General features: G+C 44.1%; 1 protein-coding gene and 1 long non-coding RNA gene across 10 annotated transcripts in view; one reads left to right on the forward strand and one right to left on the reverse strand.

Moving 5' to 3' along the window:
• The window catches only part of LOC128902413 (uncharacterized), a 37,565-nt gene that overhangs the window by 4,292 nt on the left and 11,436 nt on the right, over nucleotides 1-21,837 (reverse strand). For 2 of the 6 annotated variants that reach the window (XR_008463782.1, XR_008463780.1), the window contains exons 3-7: nucleotides 9,940-10,139; nucleotides 9,194-9,312; nucleotides 7,725-9,078; nucleotides 5,811-5,981; nucleotides 2,665-3,856 (exon numbers count right to left, since the gene is read on the reverse strand). This is a non-coding gene — a long non-coding RNA (uncharacterized LOC128902413). Of the gene's footprint in view, nucleotides 1-171; nucleotides 300-2,664; nucleotides 3,857-5,810; nucleotides 5,982-7,724; nucleotides 9,079-9,193; nucleotides 9,313-9,939; nucleotides 10,140-21,837 lie in introns of all 6 variants that reach the window. The other 4 variants (XR_008463781.1, XR_008463783.1, XR_008463784.1 and 1 more) reach the window with 4 other exon arrangements.
• PGAP4 (post-GPI attachment to proteins GalNAc transferase 4) lies at nucleotides 5,152-19,568 on the forward strand. 4 transcript variants are annotated; one of them, XM_054185396.1, is made up of 2 exons: nucleotides 5,152-5,626; nucleotides 15,452-19,568. In XM_054185396.1, the coding sequence occupies exon 2, from the start codon at nucleotides 15,570-15,572 to the stop codon at nucleotides 16,755-16,757; it is 1,188 nt and encodes a 395-aa protein (XP_054041371.1). In that variant the 5' UTR covers nucleotides 5,152-5,626; nucleotides 15,452-15,569; the 3' UTR covers nucleotides 16,758-19,568. The 4 variants fall into 4 exon arrangements, with proteins under 4 accessions (XP_054041371.1, XP_054041373.1, XP_054041372.1 ...); XM_054185398.1 differs by lacking the exon at nucleotides 5,152-5,626 and adding an exon at nucleotides 5,818-5,862; XM_054185397.1 differs by lacking the exon at nucleotides 5,152-5,626 and adding an exon at nucleotides 5,937-6,099 and having other exon boundaries at nucleotides 15,452-19,562.

The raw sequence follows: 21,837 nt of genomic DNA on the forward strand, positions 1-21,837 counted from the left end.
CGTACTAGTACATTTTAAAGAGCTGCTATTCAGAAATTGCTTTGTGTCTTGGTAAGATCTACACTAGCCCTGTGAGACTGAAAAAGGAAAATGAGATTTATCTGAAAATATTCATTAGTCATCAGCAGTGAAAATTACAGAATTTACAAAATAAGCTCCAAAATTACTTACATCTTTATACTAGCCAATGTAGCTCTAGTAATTGTAGCAGGTTACCCTTCTATATCATGGACTAGTCACGGACTTTTATGTCCTTCTTGAAGTAGGGCGGGTGCCCCTCGTTGGCCTCCCAGGACTTTCTAAACTTAAACATTCACAAAAATTAATCTGAATGAATTAAAAATATGAACTGAAAGTGAACTGTTTGGTCTCCGTGTTACATCCTATACAGATGCTATTATATAGATGAAAAAAGGTCAAACATTATTTTGCTTTTTTCACTTCCAAGGACTGTTCAGCTAAACTGAATGAAAACTTCTTACATTTCAAATAATGCTGTCGGTTTGAGATTTGAAGCGTTTTTAAAGTAGTCACAATTTGATACAACTTTCCTTGAGACTCTTTGTGTAGTTAAAACCTTGTATGAGTGGTACCCAAACTTTCCAGCTAGACAGGCCATTTCCCTCATGCCAGTAGCAGACCTTTAGTTCCAGAAGTGCACACCTAAAATTTGCAGTCAAAGAGGATGGAAAGAAGAAATTGCTAATGTTCTGTGCTTCTCACACAGGCACAGAATTTTGTAATGAAATGTGCACAGCAACCATACAAAATAACTTTACTCCATTCTGCAAGGGATAATTAAAAGCTTTCCAGCAGTCCCTGGGGGATAATTCCTGCCTGACTCCCAGTTAGGAAATCTTGTGTTTTGCCTCTTTACCCCATTCTCTTTTTTAGCATCTGCAAAAGCTACACTGTCCCAGACTATTCTTTTATATTGCAACACAGAGCAAGTAACCGAGAGCCAACGTGAAAGAAACAGCAGAAAGTCTGGAGAGCCACTGGACTCTATTTCTTAATTAAACCCTTTGTCCTTCTCTTTGAAATACTTGGTTTGTGGTCTGCAAGAGTCAGAATGTTGGAGCGAGACAGGTAGGAAGTTGGATCACCAGAGCGTATACAACTAAACCGATTAAGATACATCCATTTCTCTACGTGCAGTCACACTTGTGCTCCTTCTGAAATTCTGCCATCGTTTCACACATCGACATGTTGGCTCAGACTGGTATTTCTTTTTTGCCATGGACAGCCCCAGCTAATGATTTGGTCAGAGGAGCAAAGGAAGCGCAGAAGAGCTTTGCGTGTGCGTCTGCGTGCCATACTCTGAAAAGAAGTGGACTACAGTTAGCAGTGAGCGTGTTTCTGTCCGCTTCAGCTGTGTGCAGCTTAGGTAGAAGAGATTATAGGAACCGTATTTAATAATTTATCTACAAGATGAATTACTTATAGGCATAAGCCTGAAAAGTCATAGGAGGCTGTAGAGAGAAAAGGCCTGTGAAATACATGAGGAGTGCTTAGTCCTGAATAGATAACCAAATGCACGGACCAGGAGGGAAAGGAGGTCAAAATATTTCAGCCTTTTCAGAGAATATTAATGAGATAGCTAAGGCAGCATGAATTCATCCCCTTTGGAGCTGTATTTCATCTCACTACTGTTGTCTGAAGTCAAGCACAATAGCCCTGACATATGAGCTCGCTGTGTCTCCAGTAAACAACAAAGGACTTTGAACACTTTTTGTCCCCAGTGATCAATACCGAGTCTAAAAGAAAGCCACTGTACATAATTTGGTTATCATCAATATTGTATTCCTATTCAAAACAGCCATCAGAAATGTCTGCTTCTTCTTAAAAAGCAGAATGTAAGCAGGAAACAGTTATTGATTTACCCTGTGCATTTTTCCCAATAAATACATATCAAGGGAAGAAAAATATTTAAAAAGTTAGCTTTTGAAGTGAACAGCAGATTCCTACAAGGAGAAGGCACCTATTGTGCAGCTAGCAGTACAGGAATAAACAGATAATTATTATCATCTGGTAGTTGAAGGTAAAGGAGTAATTCCATCCCTGCACTGGAGAACTTTACAAAATGCTTGTAGAAGAGGCAGAGACTTTACAGCTGACCAGGTTATGCACGTAAGGGTACAATGTGTTGTGCTAAACATACTGCTCATTCCTCCTGCTAGAATGCAATCAACTTTGGGTTTTTTCCTAAGGACACCAGGCTTACAAAATCTTTTTTTTTCCCCCCTTTTTTCTCTTTTTTTATTTTCCTCCCCCTGCCACCCCCCCCTCCCCGACTTTTCACAGCTTCCTCTCTGTCCCTAATAAATTTTGAACACACTTGCCAAATTTCATTGCATCGGGCTGAAGAAGGTAAGTCTCAAGTATATTTGTTGCTATGTACATCATGCAGCCTTGTGACCCACGTCTCCATCCCGCGGAATGGAGCCCTTCAGCATACACTGCACGGGAACCTGTACGTTTGATGTAACGTACATTGATAACCAGCACACGCGGCTCAAAATCAGCTAGAGTACACACACCCTCACGCCCTTGCTCCTGGTCGAAACATGCAGCAGCGGGACTACCGTGTGGGAAGAAAGCTCGGGAAATGGGGAGGGGGCAAGGAACACGAGACAGGAGCTAAGGGCGTTCTGAGTGACGCACAGGGCACGAATCACACAACTTCTCAAGACTGTGGATTTCTCCTCTGCTGCTTTCCACGCTGTGCAAGCATCCAAACATCACCCGGCTCGCTTGTCCTGCTTCTAACGCTCATGTTTATGAAAAGCAGGAGCTGCACCTGATCTCGAGCAAAGCAAAAGAAAATATTAGCTGCATTTCCTTGCACAAATGCTCGGTGCTGTGAGAGCTGTTAACAGTGGATGGCAGAGGGGAAGATGGCGACAGAAAAGACTCGGATCTGAACATGATTCTCACCACATGATTCTTTTTCTGATTATAATTTTAAAGTATTGTCCTCTTACTGTACAGGCTGAATAATTTCAGAACTATTTCTTCTGAGCATTTGAGGTTGCAGTTAGGTTACCCCATGAGCCGTCGTGTCCCCAAATGTATCATCTCTGCTCTCCAGACCCCTCCCCGCTGTGCTGACATAGACATTTGGTGTGGGCAACTGGAGAGATGAAGTGATCCAGATAAGAAATAATCCACCGTAAGAAAAGGTTTATTTTTCAGCCAGATCAGTCTCCCTTATGCTAGCACACAGCAGGAGACAACAGTATTGTGATAAGAATGAGCAGTCAGGGATGACAGGCTGTTGTTTAAACCGTGCCACTGCCACAAAATCACTTGTGACTTTTCTCCCTCAGTCTTTCGGGTCTAACAGAAGCTGTAACAAAGAAGTAAATGTTTAAGGATGAAAGTCAAGTGTTCCCTGAAAAGCAGGCAAGTGAGCAAAGTGGAAGCAGACAAGATACAAAGAAAGGCTTCTCACAAAATTACAATTACCTAAATATTTATTCCCGAAGAAAAGGCCTTCTGGCCCATTCTTTTTAATATATTTCCACCAAATTGTTCTGCTGGCTGAAACACCATCTGAAATCTGATGCTGGGTGCAATGTGACATGTGTTTCTGCTGATGTCACTCACTACTCACTCTCCCACACATATACTGACACAGAAGCAGAAAAAAATATTTTTTGTTCCTCACAAATTCTGCAACTCTAATCCTACAAAAAACATGCTAATGGACCTCTCAGGAACATACAATCTCTTTCCCACCTCCAGTACCCTCATATACCTTTTTTCCTCTGTTCTGTTCCAGGTTCTATTGTGTTTCCAGGGCATCAATATTTGCAGGCTGAGAACATTCAAGTGGAAGGTAAAGTATGAATCACTGTCATTTATTGGTAGAAAAAGGAGTAGAGGTGGTTAGCAAAGGCTTTTGGAAAGCAAATCACCTGAGAAACTATGCTTTCTTCTACTGTCTTTCCTTATGTTTTCAGGGAGTAACATGCATCTAGGTGAACCTGCAGACCTTACAGCGTGTCTCACCTTATCCTAGGAGAGAAGTCACTACTATGTAGTGCTTGGCTGTATTAATAGCGTTACTCTTCCTCTGGCTTTTGCCCCTTCATCCACATTGTGGATCCACAATAAGTAGTCTTAGGTGAGGATAGCTCTTGCCAGTTGTAAGAAGAATCACAGGCATGCATAACTGAGTTCCTTTGTTCGTGATGCTTATTAGAGGGAATAATATAAATTGACATGTTAAAAAACAAAAACATGCGTCATGCTAGAAGCTTCGAATCACAGGACTGGGCTCTAGCAAAATTCTAGCTGGGCTTTGGCAGAATGTAGTGTATTACTGAAACAGCATAAGGGTTTTTTTTCTTTATTTTCTTCTTTTTTTTTTTTCCCAGATTTTTCCTAGAAGTAAGAGAGGCCAGAGCCTGAAAATAGTTTAGCTTAAATATATGCATTCACTTTTTCTGGAGCTGCAGGCACAAAACTAAGGAGTTCTTACAATTCCTTACAATGAAAGATAGAAAACTTTCTTTGAGGAATATTTCAGGCAACTGTAGTTAGAAACAATTTGTATAAGTAAGTATTATGGTGACAGGGACAGAAGGTATGCGTGTAGAACAGGGAAATGGAACACAGACAAAAGGGGGAGGGGAAATGAGCAGGTCAGACACACCCTTGCGTGAGTTCGGTGTGATTTTTGGATCCTGAACAGCCTGATACAAATTTTGGCATAGCGGATGAGCCTCTTCACCTCAGTGAAGACATCTGTAATGAATTCATTACAGATTAATACAGCGAAAGCTAAGCATTTCTACATGTCAGGGTTGACGTGCACATAATGCATGGTAATTCTGAAGCACTGACTGGTCTGGTGGTAATTCAGTAATGACAGTCTGCTGGTAATTATGGAGCACTGACTTTCCACTTGAGCGGCGGGGGGTGTGTGTGCGTGTGATCTTTTTCTCCCCCAAGGAAGGCACCCAGATCTGGACAGCAGGCACAGGGCTGGAGCCCAGGAGGGCTGCCGGCGGGGGAGGGATGGGAGCCGCGCAGCAGGAGCAGGACGGGGCAGTGCCGCAAAGGCGTGGCCGTAGGAGCGGGTAGATACACCTGAGCCGTGCCTGGAGTGCATTGCAAATCCTGCCTTTGGCGGAAGGGGGGGGTTTGGGGGAGGTTTGTGCAGCCCTAGGGGACCGCGGGGCCCCGCAGCGCTGCCCGGGCAGCGTTCGGGGACCACGGAGCCGGAACGGGGAGCCGGGGGAACAGGGGAGCCGGGCTGCGGCACGGCCTCTGCCCCGGGAGCCCTTCTGGGGCGCCGGCAATTCGCCTTTCTCTTCTTAACCTGCTTTCACGCAGCTCCCCCCTCTCTGGTTTTCGCTTTCTCACTCTCGCCCGCTCCCCTTCCCCTCCTTCCGAGCATCTTTCCGCCGGCGGAGTCACATGTTTGGGCTTTGGTGCCTTTAATCCCACCCTCACCGCCCGAGAGGGAGGAGAAAAATTTGCGGGAGAGAAGTGAGCAACAAGCGGAGTGTCACGATAAGGCAGACAGCGGACCTGCATGGACGCCCCCTGTCCTCCCGGCCGCGGAGGCTGCGGGACCCCTCCCGAGGCGGGGGGCGAGGCTGCCCTGCGGGAAAGGGTAAATCTCCCGGCGCGGTTCGGGCCGTCCCGGGGGGGAGGGAGGCGGGGGGCGGTTCTTTCTTCTCCCGCGGGGAGAGGGGGCCGTCCTCGCCCGGCGTGGCTTTGGGGACCGCCCGAGCGGAGGGTGTCGGGGCGTGTTTGTGGTCCGCGGGGGAGGCGGGCGAGGGGAGGCGCGGAGTTACCGGGTGACGGGCAGCGGAGGAGGACACGGTTCCCGGGGCTCGGCTCCTGTAGGTGAGGGAGGGGGTAAGCGGAGAGCCTCCGGGCAACGAGGAAATGTTTTGTGCTCGCTCTGAGGATGTGACTGTACGCGGTGACAAGCAGAGGAAAGGGTGGCCGGAGCCTGGCGGGGCCTAAAGAAACAGTCCATCCGTTAGGGAAGGTGAATGAAACTCTTAAGGAAACAAGAAAAAAAAAAACATCTGGCTTCCGCCCTGTGGCTGGTGCCACCCAAAGGAGCCCTCGGCCAAGGTAAAAGCATGGCCAGTGTTTCTCTGGTCAGAAGTCCAGGTAAGGGGCTTGAGGACTGGGGACGCTGAAATACCATCTGCTGTTTTGTAAGGAGAGCAGAGAGCGGAGGGGGGGATCAGCTTTTTTTATCTAACACCCTCTTCTCTTTGACCATCATCACTAAGGTAACTGCTATTAATCCCAGTGCTTTAAGGGTCACCTTGTGCTACCTGGCAGCTCTCCCAAAGGGACAGAGGAGCACCTAAGAAACCCAAGGGCTGAAGTCGCAGACATTGAAAATTATAGCGAGGAAATTTGCAGCTGCAAATCAGCAGATGGTGCAGCAAAAGATGAAACTCTATACCGCTGCACACTACAGGTTCATAGGCTGGCTTGCTCTCATACAGTTGCTGAGAAAATCATTTTATCTACAACCAATGGGCTGCCATAAAGGCACACCAGGTTCAGCAAGCATCTGCAAGCACAAAACCCAGGAGAAATACCCTCCTGCACATGTGGAGCTGCTGCTTTCTTGTCTGTCCAACAAGGGTAATACTAATTATACAAAAGACTATTTTTCAGCTACTGTTTTTATCCCATTTTCTTCCCTTGGGGCTCAAACAGATCCCCAGTGTTCCCCATAACCAGGGCATCCCATTACCGTCCCTTTCTGTGCAGGATAAATGGTCTGTTTCATAGGTGGGGGGTTGGAGGGAAGGAAGCCTTGTGTATTCCTCGGACACAAGTGGTGAAGACAGAGGAAAGGTCAGCGGTGCTGTTTAACATTAGTAGGCAGTGTCTCTTCAAAGAGGAATGCTGCTTGTCAATATGACTAGACTTTTTTTTCTTTCAAACAGAGGTTAAAACCAGAATACTCTGGTTGTCACCTGGTACGGTTTTATGGTTTTGTTCTTACGCAGAGCTATCCCAGCTGGAAACTTACAACCTTATCAGCAAAGGCCTTTGTTCACAAAAATAATATCCTGTTTCCTTATTACTGTATTTTATTCTTTACATTCATAAATGAACAACAGTAAAGCTGCAACATCTTCTGCATTTAGCAGCCATCACCGCATCTGTTTTCTTTTCTTTCCCTTTGCCCTCATTTGTATACCCACACCCCCAGCCCTACTGTCGCAGGTTAATTATTAAGGTTTTATTAATGGTTAAATGATGATCAAATTATAATAAATCAATGATTGAATGATAATTAAATGATAATCAAACCACGATTAAGCAATAATTGATAATTAAACAGTGATTTAACAATGATTTAACAATAATTGATCAGTAAGTTGAAATGGTACTTGAACAATGATCTAATTGGTGATTTCAACAATGATTTAAATTATGATGGTGGTCAAACTCTCTGCTACTTACTACACTTCTAATACTTAAGCTATAGCTGGATATATAGATGTTAGCATACAACATACTTTTAGGCCTCCTGTAAAGTGTCGTTTATGTTGTTATAGACACCAAATGCCAGGTAAGGGGGTCTCTCGACCCCGAGGGGCAACCGCCTGCTCAAGGGGAGATCACCACTGTGCAGCCCACTGCCTTTCGGAGCTCAGCGGGCTCAGGGGGGCTACGGATATCTGTAGTGTAAAGTGACTGACTTGTACTCAGCCCCCGCTTTGGTGTACCTGCAGGTGTGCAGCTGCAGCAGTTGTAGTTCTGTCTAGTCCGGGCTCAGGACGTAACTCTTAGCTCCTGATAAGACGTGGCATAGACTCCGGTTCCTGATAAGACATGGCCTAGCACAGTTCTCATGGTTTGCCCAGCAGGGCTGATGGGTCGGTGGTGCCTGACCCAAAGTGCTGCTCACTCACTCAGAGCGGGGGCACCCGTCACACCTACCCAAATCACAGATACTCGGGAGCTAATTTAATCTGCACATTTCTCTTTCAGAGACTGTGAAATGGCTGGTTTCCTAGCAAGCCCCAAGGGTACAATTACATATAAAAATTGAACAGAAGAGCTAGGTATAAGGAGCTATTCTGCAAGAGCTGCACTGGAATACCTCACTTCTGCTGCTCCGGAATAGCTCCTGATAGACTTCTGCAAGACCGATTCTTCTTCATCCTTGTCTGTCAGATTGCTTTAATTTGCAAAGAGTTGCTATTACTTCAGCATACCACATTTAGTGGCCTTTTTTTCAATATTATTCCAGATATTTTACCTGTGTGGATTACTGGTGTGGTTAAACTATAAAATACTAGTTGTTCATGACAACAAAACCAGGCTGATTTGTTACGTGTCTGGGAATAAGAGATTCCCTCCTATCTTTTATATTCTTAAACTGAAGATCCACTAAGGTAGAAATGGCATCTTGCTGTATTTGTGTACAGTATCTTGTATGCAGGGGCCTTGGTCTTATTTTTGCAAAAGTCTGTGACACAAGGAGGTAAAATACCAATTATCTATAGCACCTCTGATGAGTCAATGCACATTTAGCTCTGAGATTCCAAAAGCTGACAGCAAAAGGTAATAGCTAGTGCCATTAGTAGCAGCAGCTTCGTCTAATATGTTTTTTCTTTTTTTAACAAATAGGGATGAAAATTTTATACTAAAGCACAAGTGAGCTTAAACCAAAATCCACATTTAAGATTTTGGAGGGCTCCAGGCAGATCTCTGGAAAGTATGCAGCAGTTTTTATACAGATCATTATCAAATTCTCTATCCTTTTTTTTACCTCTGGCACAAAAGAAAATGTACATTCAGACAGATACAGATTGCATAATTAATTTTAGCACATGAAGCCACGCAAACCTTTGGTGTCATCTTCTAAAAGACAGCTCCTCACAAAACTCCTTGCCTTAAGTCTCTGTCTTAAGCTATTATTCCAGAACTCTCTTTTCCAGGCTGCTTTCCACTCGCACTTGCTCTGTGTACTGACCTTACTGCTTGATAGCATCGGGTAAGAACGTTGCTTTCCCGTGACACTGCATAGCAGGGAGGCAGCCAGGTGAACGTCAGCAGGTGTTGAGAGTGGGCTCTCTTCAGATGTATGTGACAGAGGAAAACTAATACACATGAGAAGCAAGACAGAAGTTGGGGACATAACTTAATATACATTCAATTCATAGCTTGTTTCACTGTGGCGTAGTTTTACCTTCTCGGTTCAAGGGAAATGGAGAAAGTATCTTCCAGCTGCCACATCCATGTACCTTGCCTGTTAGTTCAGTAGCTTTCAAACTGTGGTCCCTGGATTTCTAAGGATTTATGAACAACCTGTAAAAGTTAACTACAGTTAAATGAGAAAAGCAGGCCAGCCTATCAGTAAATTTACATTCAGGATGCAATTCTGCGGTTTCTGGGGTTTCCTAACTGCACAGGGGTAACTCCCTGCATATCTGTGCATTTTCCTGTTTCTAATAGTGCTTAAATTCCATCTGGTTGGACAGAAAAAGTTTTTACGTTCATTGACAGGCTCTGAGGAATGGCAGATCAAAACAGATGTCTGTGCCATTGATTTCTATTTCTTACACCACATAAGTCCTGCAAAGGGCCAAGTCCGAACGCTCTCTCCCTCCCTAGCCACTTCTCTTGCACTTCAAGCCATCATTAACCCATTAGACTGTAGCAGTGTTATGCCATTTAGTACATAGACCATACGAAACAAAAAGTAAAGTCTCAGGAGAACTGAGCGATCATGTGCATCACCAGCAGCCCTGGTCTTTGCCATAGCAGGAAGCATATTAGGTGAAAGTTAAATGAAACAGCCTGGCTAATTTGACATTCATTGTCTAGAAACAACATAATGACAACTGCTTTAAGCAGTGCTTGAAGTAAAAGAGGGAAGAGAGATATTTGGTACCTGCTAGTAAAATAACGGAAGAACAACTGCAGAGCACTTACCATTAAGATTCTGCTGAAAGTTTTTAGAGGCACAGCCTTTGCCAAGATAGTTTGTATTTTCTAGGGAGCCCAAATCCCACTTTGGCATCTAAGTGTAACGGCCAGATCTGTGAATGCTTGGCTTCTACCAGGCAGCGCTGTTCTCACGGTGATCCTGAACACATTGCAGAAATATTATCTGGCACCTGACCTACTAAAAGCTGTCAGAAAACAAGAGGAATTGCAGATGAGAAAAGCTGGCCATCTCGTCCTGTAATATGTATCAGCTCATGGTAGGCACCTCAGGTTTTGGAAGCTGAGGGTATCTGTACACGACGGTCAGCTGTCAGCATGCATACATGAAACAGAAGGAGATCTATATGGGTCTTTGCGACTTTGTGAAGCTTCCATCGGTTTCCTCAGATTCAAGCAGGAGTGTTTGCTGGTGCGCGAACAATATCACAGCCAAGACAAAGCTCTTGTCTCTGCCAGAGAGGATTAATTAATAGAGGAGCTTGGTCCTGAGGTTGCAGCTTGTCCACACAATATTAGGTTGGGGCATAGAAGTGTTTTTTGCACAAAGGTTTCAACTTGGGATGCCACTACAGAATCAACAAATAAGTCAAAACTACAACTTGTGTGAACACCGTTACTACTACCACTGCTGTGGCTGAGCTGGAGACTGTAACAGCTGGCCTTTCTGTGATGTCTTCTGAGAGACTACCTTTGTTTCTCACAGAGATGGCTATGGCTTCTGACCACCTGACTTCATCCAGCTGTTTGTATGTTAGGAAAGGAATGGCTTTTCCCATTGACACTGAAAACAAATGTAGCTAGGCAAAAAGGAATCATTTAATATTGTAATAATAAAGGAATAGTTACAGCTTTGGCACACAGAGTAGGCAATAGAAGACAGAGATGCCCTCTCGTACATTAGCTACCTAGGAGCCTCCTCAAATTTCACAGCTTTGAAGCGTAGGAAGCTTTGTTCCAGGAATGCCAACCCCCAAGGATAACTCTGTGGAGAGGAGTTTGGAGCAGAGGTAAAACCAACTTTCTTGTTTAAAGCAGTAGCACAGCAGACAGTATTCTGCACCCCAAAGAGGGCGTTACTAATTTTTGTACTCTTCCTTAGTGTGAGCAGAGGTAACCTTTTCCTGAACAGTATAATTCAGACAAGTAATTAGAGGACTAATGAACATGGGAATGTAGATTTTGAACCAGGTGAACCAGGTTTTTCTTGAAGTGTTGTAGTTTTGGACAAATTGGTGAATGATGAGAAGACAGATGCTCTCCACCACCTCTTGCTCCAAGGAGAGGAGAAGGAGAGATAAAGAGATTTTACAAGTTTAGAAGAAACTAAACTAATGAAATATTAATAATAAAATACAAAGGAAATAATGAAATAAATACAATATATACAAAACCATATCAAGCTTGGGAGCTTGATATATATATATAATGTCTGGGAAAAACCCATTATATATATATATACACCCATATAAACCCATTATATATATATAAAATGTCTGATATATATATATAATGTCTCTCTCTATATATATATAATGATATATATATATAATGTCTGGGGAAGTCCCAGAGTGCACTCAGCGACGGGTGGGAACCGGATTCCACAGACGAGTCAGGAACCCACGGATCGGGATCAAAGGCAGATGAACAGACAGGGTCCTCCTCGGACGTCAGCCATTGAAGGAAGAGAGCTGACCCTTTGCTCCCTCGGTTTGTATACTGAGCAGGAGGCAGATGGGATGGACTACCCTGTTGGTCAGTTTTGGGTCCCCTGTCCTGTCCGCTCCTCCCCGCAGGTGGGACCCCTCTACGCTTTTCCCCTTCCGACCCTCCAACGGGGCAAATAATGAAATTAGCTGACCTTGGTTGTTATGTCAATAGGTATAATAGAGTAATACCATTCCTTGGCATGAACTATAAACATTAAGAACTATAAACTCTGAGAACAAACAGTTTCTGCACAACATGCTGTTAATTTCAGAGAGTTAGAAGAGGCTAAGCTAAGAAGTAAAATTCCTGAACAGAAAATTGGTTCTGTTTTACCTCAAACCAGGACAGGAAGGAATCTTCATCATGAGGATCTAAGTAAAGAAACAAGCTGAATATATAGCTTTATATCACCATAGCTTCTAAACATGTTTAAACAATGGCTCAGTTCTACACAGAACATATATAAAAGTGGCCTCCACTTGCAAGTATTTACATGGATGCAATGTTGTTACTACTCAGGATTCATACAGGGCTTTTTAAAGCACTATAAAATCCAATTCTGATTCTTGCTTTTCTCCTCAAACTTTATTTTTCTATCAGAAATGCCACTTAAATGCCTAAAGAAGAACAAACAACATTTTTTTTTCCCTCCTAAAAGGGGAAAAAAATGAAAGTGACCATACCAACAGCTTCTGAAAACAGAATAGCTTCTATAAAATCAGAACCACCCTAATAACTAGAAAACAGTCTGACCAGAAACTCTGGATTCAGATAAAATCAAACTTTGCCTCTGTAGAAGCAATACATTTCTATTTAGATTTGGAATTTTCAGGTTCCCAGTGTTAACAGCCAAAGAATGGGGAGGGGGTCAGTGTCTCCCCTCTTGTCTAGATCCTTCAGCTTGTTTTTGGCGTGAACTAGAGTATTTGACCCACTTTAATAAGTTGCTGACCATTTTTAGCCTCTGTGGTTCTTCCACTACTCAATGAAAGCTGACTTCTCCTCCGCAAATAAACTGATAAAGAGCGTGGTTGTTACTGTGAGTACTAACAGCCCAGGCAGCAGAGGAAGATCTGGAGAGAAGCAGAAGTGCCTCTTTGATGGTTGTTCTCCTTGAGGTGTTCTGAGTTGCGAAACCAGAGTACGAGGTGTAAGACCTTGAGTTGTGTTCCTGAGGAGGTGAAGCCAGGGTAAGTCAGAAAGGCTTGTGAAGATGACACAGGGACCTGCGCGGCTTACGGTCCGCTGTGCTGTTTCAGAGTCAGCTGCTCGGTGGCACGAAGTCCTGCCGGGTGCAGCTGCATCCTCCCGAGAGGGTGGCGCTTTCCTGCACCACCCCACCGCGGCCTGTAGGTGGAGCCCCAGCACAACTCTCCCAGCAGGCGGGGCCGCGGGGCGGGCCGCGGGCCCACAGCCGGTCAGGCCGCCGCGGGGAGCGGGGGGGGACCTGCGAGGTGAGCCCGACCCTCGAACAGCACGGGCTGCAGAAGGGCGAGGCCTCGGGCCGGCGTGCCGTTGATTCCTCTCGGGAGGATGCAGCCCCCACAACCCATCGGGCCACCCGGCAGCTGTTCCTGCTGCTGCAGGGAAAACGCGGCGCTCAGTTCCCCCTTTTCAGTAGAAGACAGTATGAGGGAGGAGGCCTCTTCCTTGAGTGGGAATTATTAATCCTTCAGTGTGCATCCCAAGAGCTACGGAGCTCACTGCAGGCTCGTAGTTTTTGTAGCTCAGATCTCCAGCATAGCTGGCAGATGGAAAATAAGTTTCTTTACTCCCTGAGAACTAAAGTACCGTCTAGCGTTTCTTTATCTCCTTTTCCCACTGTGGTCCTCACTTTCAAGCCTGGAGGCTGACTCAGTGACAGTGCCAACAATGCTGCTGGCATTAAGAGGAAGACCAAAAGTATGCCAGTGTGAGCTGTAGAATATGACTCTGCATTTGTGTGTTCCCTTAATGTTTGTGACTGATTAGCAGGAAATAAGAAAAAGGAAAGCCCAGGATTTTGTATGATTAAGTGAATTTACATGCCAGGTCTTTGCATCTGATGGATTTCAGGTCTTCATGTCCTCAATCATCATGGCTTGAATCTGCTGGCTGAAACGTAGCCGTCACCTTTAAGGTCTTTATGAGGTCCACTGTTGCAATACCATGCAGTCTCTGTGAAACAGGATTGTGTAATCACAAAGAAAAGAAAAAAAGAGTGGGAAGACCCTGCAGATTGTCATGCCTCGTGTAAATTAATTACACTAAATCTTTGAAGCCTTGTGTTTTTGTGAATCATAAGATAGCACAACACTGATGCCACAGTCACTGATGCCAAGGATGGTTTGAGATTTCACAGCATGAAGTGCTTGGTCTCTAACTAGTATTTGGAATAACTCTTATATATTTTCCATTAATGTTAGTAAAAGACCTTTCACACAAGATTGTCAGATTCCCACATGGAAATAGGAAGCGGTTCTCTTAATGGTAAATACAGCAAATCTGTGACTACGGTAATGAGGTCAGTTTTGAAGTAGTCCCAGGATTAGACCCTGCTTAGTGTCCTCTGAGTCATTTCTTGTAGATGATCCATTCTTCTGAGACAGAGAAGAAAAGCCTCAGCCCTGATTTCTTTCCATCCACACATGATTGCTCAGGCTGCTTCAAACAACAGTGCAGAGAAGGAAAAAGGGTAACATTTTGTCCTGGGAGCACCATTTGGTAATCAGAACTTGATGAAGGAGAAGGTTAAAAATGGGAGAAACTCTCCATTGAATGGGGCACAGTCAATCAGCTGTGGGGGTACAAATAACTCGGTTCATAAGGAGAGGGAATGGAAAGTATAAGGAAGAGTCAGACAGCAGATTAAAAAGGGAAATTTCTGGCACAGCAGAATTCATCTGAAAAGACTAATTGCCTTGATTTTGTGTAAGCTTCCAGCAGCCAGGCTGTTAGGCGTTCATGGCAGCCCAGAGAAGCAGAACAGAAAAGCCAAACATGGCAAAATCTAATTTTTGTGAAGGTGTATGTTTGCTTAAAGCATGCGTGTGTGTGTATAAAAATGTATATATATATAAATAAATGTTACAGTTTTAAATTAAAGGCATATAATTTTAAATTAAAAACTTTTAAATAACAAATATGAGTCAATGGCTCAATTGCAACTTGTTAATTTTGCCGTGACTGTGTATTTTACAGGGTCTAGAGAGGAGGAGACAACTGATAGACACACATATTACACTTAGCGTACACGTGGCTTTGGTGAAGTAAATTTGGTATCTTTGTTATCTGGCTTCACACTATGGGGAGTAAAGTGAAAATGCGTGGGGTTGGAAGCATGTGAGCAACAGAAGGGAAGCACGTGTCATTCCACAGAGGTAAAAGTTTGTCTCTCAAATATTTGCTAGGCTAAGATAGAAGAGACTTGGCTCTGATTCTTGGCTATGGCCCAAGTCTTACTGTGTCACTGCGACCAGATCTAAGTTCTCCGCCTTCAACAGAGACAGATTTCCACACATCCCATATCCACATTGCCTGTAACAATGTGCACACGTGCACAGTAGCAAATACAACAAAGTCCTATCTAGCTAAGCCAGATCAGAGATCCTACATGAAGAAAAGGTCTTAGGGGCACTTTGCTGGAAACTAACTTTAGCTCATCTTTCTTCAACCTCCCATGACAATTCTGTGATTGCCCCCACCTGAGGGACTCCTCAGGGGGCTTTTATTTTGGCTTACTTGGTGACTAGCCCTCAGCTTTCCATTTTCTCAAATCACGGTCTTAATTGTCTTTTTTCTTCTTCTCTAGGCTTGGGCAAATTGTGCACGTTTGGCAGCCACTGCCCCTTGCAATCCAGGGAGGATACATCACAAGTGAAGGAATGAGGGCATGAATAGAGCACGGGTGCCCTCCTTCTGCAGGAGCCATGTTACACCAAGCCTGGCAGCTCTATGGGAGGTGGTGCCGTTGGTCCAGTCCTTTTGTCCATCTCCTCACACTGACTGTGGTGACGTTCGGTGTGCTCGCACCTTTGATTTGCCACCGGCTTCTCCACTCTTACTTCTATTTGCGGCATTGGCACCTGAACCCCATGAGCCAGGAATTCCTGGAGCAGAACCAGCAGGAGGGCCAGGCTGCCCTCCATTACTTTGAGCAGCTGCAGGTACCAAACGCCTCCGAGGCCGCTGGCAGTGATGCCTTCCAGCCCTTGCTGCTGGTCACCATTATCACTGTGCAGAGGCGGAGTGATTTCCACTATGTCTTGCAAGTGGCCTCCCGTTTCCACCGCCTTCTCCAGAAATGTGGTGCACGCTGCTGGAGCCACCGTATCCTCCTCTGTAATGTGGAGTCAGATCCCAGTAGCCATCAGGATGTCAAGCTGCTGAGCAGCTTCTTTCCTATGGTCAGTCGTGATAGAACTGGGGAGAACCCTGACCCCAGAGTGAACCAGTTTGAGAAGGAGAAGCAGGACTATGTCTTCTGCCTTGAGCAGTCACTGTTGGCATACAACCCAGAATACATCCTCATAGTGGAAGATGATGCTGTGCCAGAGGAGGAGATATTTGCTGTCTTGCAGCACCTCCTGTTGGCCCGGTTATCCAAACCATACCTCAGAGATGCACTCTACTTCAAGCTTTACCATCCCGAGAGGCTTCAGCGCTACTTCAACCCCGAACCCATGAGAATCCTCGAGTGGCTAGGTCTAGGCATGTTTCTGGGGCCCGTGCTGAACTGTGTGTACTCCTGGGCGACTGGGCGCCCCAGCCTCAGCTGGCCCATTGTCTTGTTCTTTGCTTTGTACAGTATGGCTTTGTCAGAGCTGGTGGGACGGCATTACATACTGGAGCTGCGCCGGCTGGCCCCCACCCTATATAATATCATGCCGGTCACCGAGTGCTGCACGCCTGCCATGCTTTTCTCCGCTCCTTCTGCCCGCCGTGCCTTAGGTTACCTGAAGGGGCTGCACTGCCGTCAGGGTTTTGCTAAGGATATTGCCCTCTACTCGCTGCTGCGCACTAAGGGGGAGAATGCCTACGTGGTGGAACCCAACCTAGTCCGGCATGTGGGAATGTATTCCAGCCTTCGCCTAAACGACAACCCGAAGCTGCTGTGATCTGTTCATGCCTTTCCAGACTCAAAGCCCACAGAATTTGCCTCTGGGCAGAGAGACAGTGTGCAAACTCAGATGTTGTGCTGCTCACACTGGTTATCCTGTGCCTCCAGGTGGAAAAAGAGTAACTCTCTTAAAAAGAAAAAAAGTTTCTTAAAAAATAAATTTATGTTCATGCAGACCTTATTTAATATGTACTTGGAACTAATCACCATGCACCAATTGCGATGGGGGACTGGAGGATTCCATTTGAGGGTTGTGGATTATCCACTCTCCTTAATCATTCTTAGGGAAAAAGCACTCACACCAAAATAAACAGCTATACTGCCTGCTCTGCTTTACATTGCTTACAGAAATCCTTACCTTAGGGCAACAGAAATGTTGGACAAACTGAATGTTTCAAAATTAAGCTACTGAGGAGAAAACCCCTTACTTTCCCATTCTTAATAAGATCTGATCTCTGACCTCTGTTTCGAAGTTGTGGTTTTGAGCAGATCTTTCAAAAGCAACAGTGGTTTATGTGAACATTCCCACAAATTTCGCCTAGATTCCTCAAATTTTACAAAGCCTCTATTTGTTACTGTCTCCCCCTACAAATCCTAGCTGCATCTCCACCCTTCCCACTCCTTTTTCTTGGAACAGAGGCTCTTAAAGCCTTTGCTGCTTTGTTAAAGGTCACCTCTGAAGGTAGGAATAAGAAAACAGAGTAACAGCCATTAACAGAATACCAGATGTGACACAGACAGCTCACAAATGCATATTTTCATTGCTAAATTATAGCCATTATAAACAATATAGGATGACTACTGCGTTGGTTGTTATCGTCACTTGTAGTGGATCCAGGTCGTTAAAAGAGGCCCTATCAATTGCAGACTGGACTTAGACATGCAACATGAATTTATCTTGACTTCCTATCAGCACAGAGGCAACAGAAAAATTAGATCAGGTGCTGCTATTGTGCGGGATCCTTGTTTCATTTTGGAGCTGTGGTTCACAGCTCAGCCTGAGTGGTTCGTTCACTGCTCCTGGCAGCAGGCAAAATATCCATGGGAAACAGCTAGCTGTTCATAGACACAAGCAACAACAGCACAACGCATCAAGGGGCCGCTCTGATACTGACCCACTAACTAAATGTGCTCTGGTGGTTAAGCATTTGGGAGAGGAACTTTGTACCACAGCTGTGGGCGCAGTTAAATATAAAACCATGCGGATGACAGAGATCACATACAGAATCAAAACGGGCACCAAAATGTTTATGTCTAATGAAAAGCCCACCTGGACTTTAGTGGGCTTTAAATCAAATTCACTTAGACGTGGAGTTTGGTTGAACTGTATTTGAAACCATATTCCTAGCTTTGGAATGAACTAAGTACAGTATCTGTGTCGAGTTTTGGTCAGTGGGGATTTAGGTTTTTGGTTTGGGTGAAGGAAGAGCTATAATTGTCTCTCCCAAGTGATTTATGCCTTAAGCTCTTAACAAGTCTGGCTGTGGATGTGAAAGACATAAAACTCCTGAGAAAGGAAACCAAAGAAAGTTCCAAACCTCTGGTTGTCAGCGGGTGACGGTATCAATTACACAACACACATGCCTAATGCAAGTTAGCCAATTAGAAATGGCTTCACAACACAGCGCAGTGCTTTGCGCTCTTAGTAATCAGCTGGAATACTTCTGTAACACCTTTGGAAATCAGATGTGCGTAAAAACTGCTTGTGGATCTCGCGTCACTCTGAAGGCAAAACACCTCTCCTGTCAGAGGACAAAGGAAAAATTGCACAGGCAGAACCCGTTTATTCCCAGCTGCTGAAAATCCCAAAGATACCAGAGTGGTCGCACTGTGGCAGCGGGGCAAACCTATTCTCAGGCTTTACTATGATATGGTTAAGATGGCAGGATTTGAGTGTCATTGTATATTTATTCCACTAAGTGCCTGCGTGTGTGAGGAAATACAGCTTGTTTGTTTATGCATCTTCAGCTGTGAATGTTTCCGTGCGGTGTGCTTTCTCTTCACTCTTTTTCTATCTTCGTACTATACAAATCCAGGACAATGGAGGGTCCATTCATACTCATTCTTGCAAAGGAAATCTCACAGCAAGGTACAATAAATGGGACAGGGAAAGGAAGAAGAAAGGAAAAGGTAGAAAGAAACCTTAGAAAAGAAACCAGCTAACGATATGCAGTTAATAAATGTTTTGCTGTGGGAAATGATTTATCTGTTTGTCTCTAAAGTTATTTTTCTTGTTTGCTCAGTAGTACTTTATTTGTCATCCCAGAAGTCCGGGGGAAGTCAATAATTTCAGTGAGCTTCGTAGCTGAAAATTAAAAACATGAATTTGCAGCATCCCTTCTAAACTAGAAGACAATTTTCAGGGCATAAGGAGTGAGGGAAGTTGACCGGGACACCAAACAACACTCAGAGGGCCTACAGCTTGAACCCGACAATGAGAGAGTTTCAGATAAACCCGTTGAGAACAAACTCCTTTGTGCAAGGAGCAGGTTAATAAATTCTTCATGTCCTTCTGGAATAATTTCCTTAAATGCCCAGTTCACCTTTACAACAGGGGTGTTTCTTGCACTGAGCCTGCTGGGGCTGTTTCTGAATTTCTCACGTACTTGCTCAGTGCCCACCATGCCAATGTGGGGTCTCAGGTGAGTGTTCCTTCTGCGGCCACCTCTGAACTTTCACAAGCAGATTGATTTTTCTTTCTGTTTTCTGTGCCACGTTTTATTAGAAATGACAAGTCACAGAAGTGTACTTTGCCCTTGGAACAGAAAATGGGAGGTTACTGTGAGTTCTTAAGTCCTGTTGGATTTTGTTCCGCAATTTGAGCTAAAAACATAGTCTCAAACACACAAGCCTTTTCCCTCTATCAGGGGAACGGAGCTGAGTTGCTGTATCTCAGGCTACGTAAGTTTAAGGCCTAACATTAAATCCTTGAAACGTAGACTTAAGAGTTTGGTTTTACTCACATTAAAACAAACTTCATGACTATTTTTGAAATGAACAATACAGATTTTCTTGGGTGTTGCTTCATTCCCAGTAGTTTGGAGATTATTTTTTAATGCAGCAACTACTGCTTGCACAAGAGGATTCTTTCTTGACAAGCCAGACAGCAGGACTCAAGGCATTACTGTCCAAGAAAATTCAGGGGAAGTTATTAAACTAAACAAAAATTACCTTTGTTTCCAAGGCATGTCCAACATAAGCATGATTCCGTCAGAATACAAAACATGAATTCATCGGTCTCTATTATATTAGAAACCAAAGAGGATTTTCTAACTACAGCTGTAGTAGTTTTCTACATTTTTTCTAGCAGTTTTCTAGTTAGCATTTCTAACTACAATCAATGTTTTAGTGAGAAGGCACTGCGTTTGAAGAGAGAACGAGAAAGCCTTCCTCTCAGTTGTGAGGAGCTGTGAGTCGCCAGACTGGGTATTTCAACAGCAATTCGGCTGGATGCAGGGTGAATAACTTTTTTTCTAAAGATATTTACAAGCAAACTTTCTACCAAATAAAAAACCCTTTCTATTAAAACTCTATTGTCTCTTCCTCCTGTATGCCACTGTTTTTTTTCATGACTAGCAGATCCATCTCTTTTCTTACTATATTTGACTAAGAGACTTCGGTATTTATGCATCTGCATGCATCTGCATGGATGTAATAATTTGGATCCTACAACAATTCAGGTTGAAAAGGACCTCTGAAGGTCCCTGGTCCTAAATTCCCCACTCAAAGCATGTCTTATTAGACCGCATTGCTCAGGCCCTTCTCCAATCAAGTACTGAGGCATCTTAATGAGGACCTGAGAAATTAAGCTCTGAGTGCTGGAATTTAACCTTAGTATACTTTTGTATAGAAAGGCTATATATTTCACAAAATAAAAAAGGTAATTTTCTGTGGGAGACAGTTGTAGTTACAAAGGCACTGGCAGTTTCTCTCCTGAACTTAGAGTTTCTTTTTGTGTATTTCCACACCAGCTTTATAGATGCTGTATCCAAATTCAGCAGATGGTAGGGTACAACATATGGTTCTGAATAATCTTTAGTATAACATACATCTGCCAAAAATGCATATAGAATTAGGTAGTCATGCGCTGTGCTTCTTCACCTCATGTGTGTTTGTTGCTAGAGTGACTTCATTTCCACAGACTCTGTCCTGACAGCTCATGCTTTGAGAGAATCTGCCACACCAGACAGTTTATTTGCCCACCTATAGGCCAAGAGTCAGCAATATCAGTGTCCATTCCAAGACTTTGTTCTGCATGTCGAGATATGAATGCCACATTCCCAGATGTGTGATTTTTAAATGTTGATGAAGAAAAACAGTGCTACACGTTCTTGCCCTGTTATTAAGCCTCTGGCCAGCGATGTATTCTTCAATGCCTACTTTCTCTTTGAATTTCTGCCATGGTGTCCAGTGTTCCGCCAGCAGTGCAGAAACCACTTCTACAATGGTCTTTTCATCAAACTGGCGCACTTCAGACATCTGCTGTAGTTTGTATTTTGCAAATTGTATGCCAATATTAACATGCGGCCCCTAAGTGTGCTTTTTTGAGGGACTATGTGCTGCTTAGATAAACAGGTAATAAACAGTTAAGTGTCTCCCATTATAGCAGCCAGTTGTTTGCCTACTTGCTTTTTGAAAAACAAAAAGTCAACAGAAAGGCATAGAGACCAGTGTCATTACTGCATTTATCTTCATGTCCTGTTACAGCTATTTTACATAGCCCAGAAACATTGCCACTGGCAACCTGATTTTAAAGTTGTATCCTTGTTTGCTATCCCCGCTATTGAAATTACTACAAAGATTTGGGTTTTCAGAACAGTTACATGGTTGCCTGTTTTGTAAGAGTTCATAACAGTTTCATAATGTTATGTGCTTGCCTGTTTTTCATTCCAAGTCATGGTGTTTGTTGCAGCCCAGCTTTAAGGTGCAAAGAACGAAGAGCAGTCTCCTCTGTGCTCTGTGTGGGCCTGAGACAGTCCTGCCCAAGACCCTCCATTCCCTCCCTGATGTACGTGTCCACAGACACTGCTGTGGAGCCAGAAATACAGGACATTTCTTTCAGTGGGGTTAAAGGCCAG

This window comes from Rissa tridactyla, chromosome Z, assembly GCF_028500815.1.
Source record: "Rissa tridactyla isolate bRisTri1 chromosome Z, bRisTri1.patW.cur.20221130, whole genome shotgun sequence".
In the NCBI taxonomy this organism is placed as follows: domain Eukaryota; kingdom Metazoa; phylum Chordata; class Aves; order Charadriiformes; family Laridae; genus Rissa; species Rissa tridactyla.

What these genes read in the sequence shown, in the direction of transcription:
- PGAP4 (XM_054185396.1), top strand. Translation starts at nt 15,570, where the DNA reads ATGTTACACCAAGCCTGGCAGCTCTATGGGAGGTGGTGCCGTTGGTCC.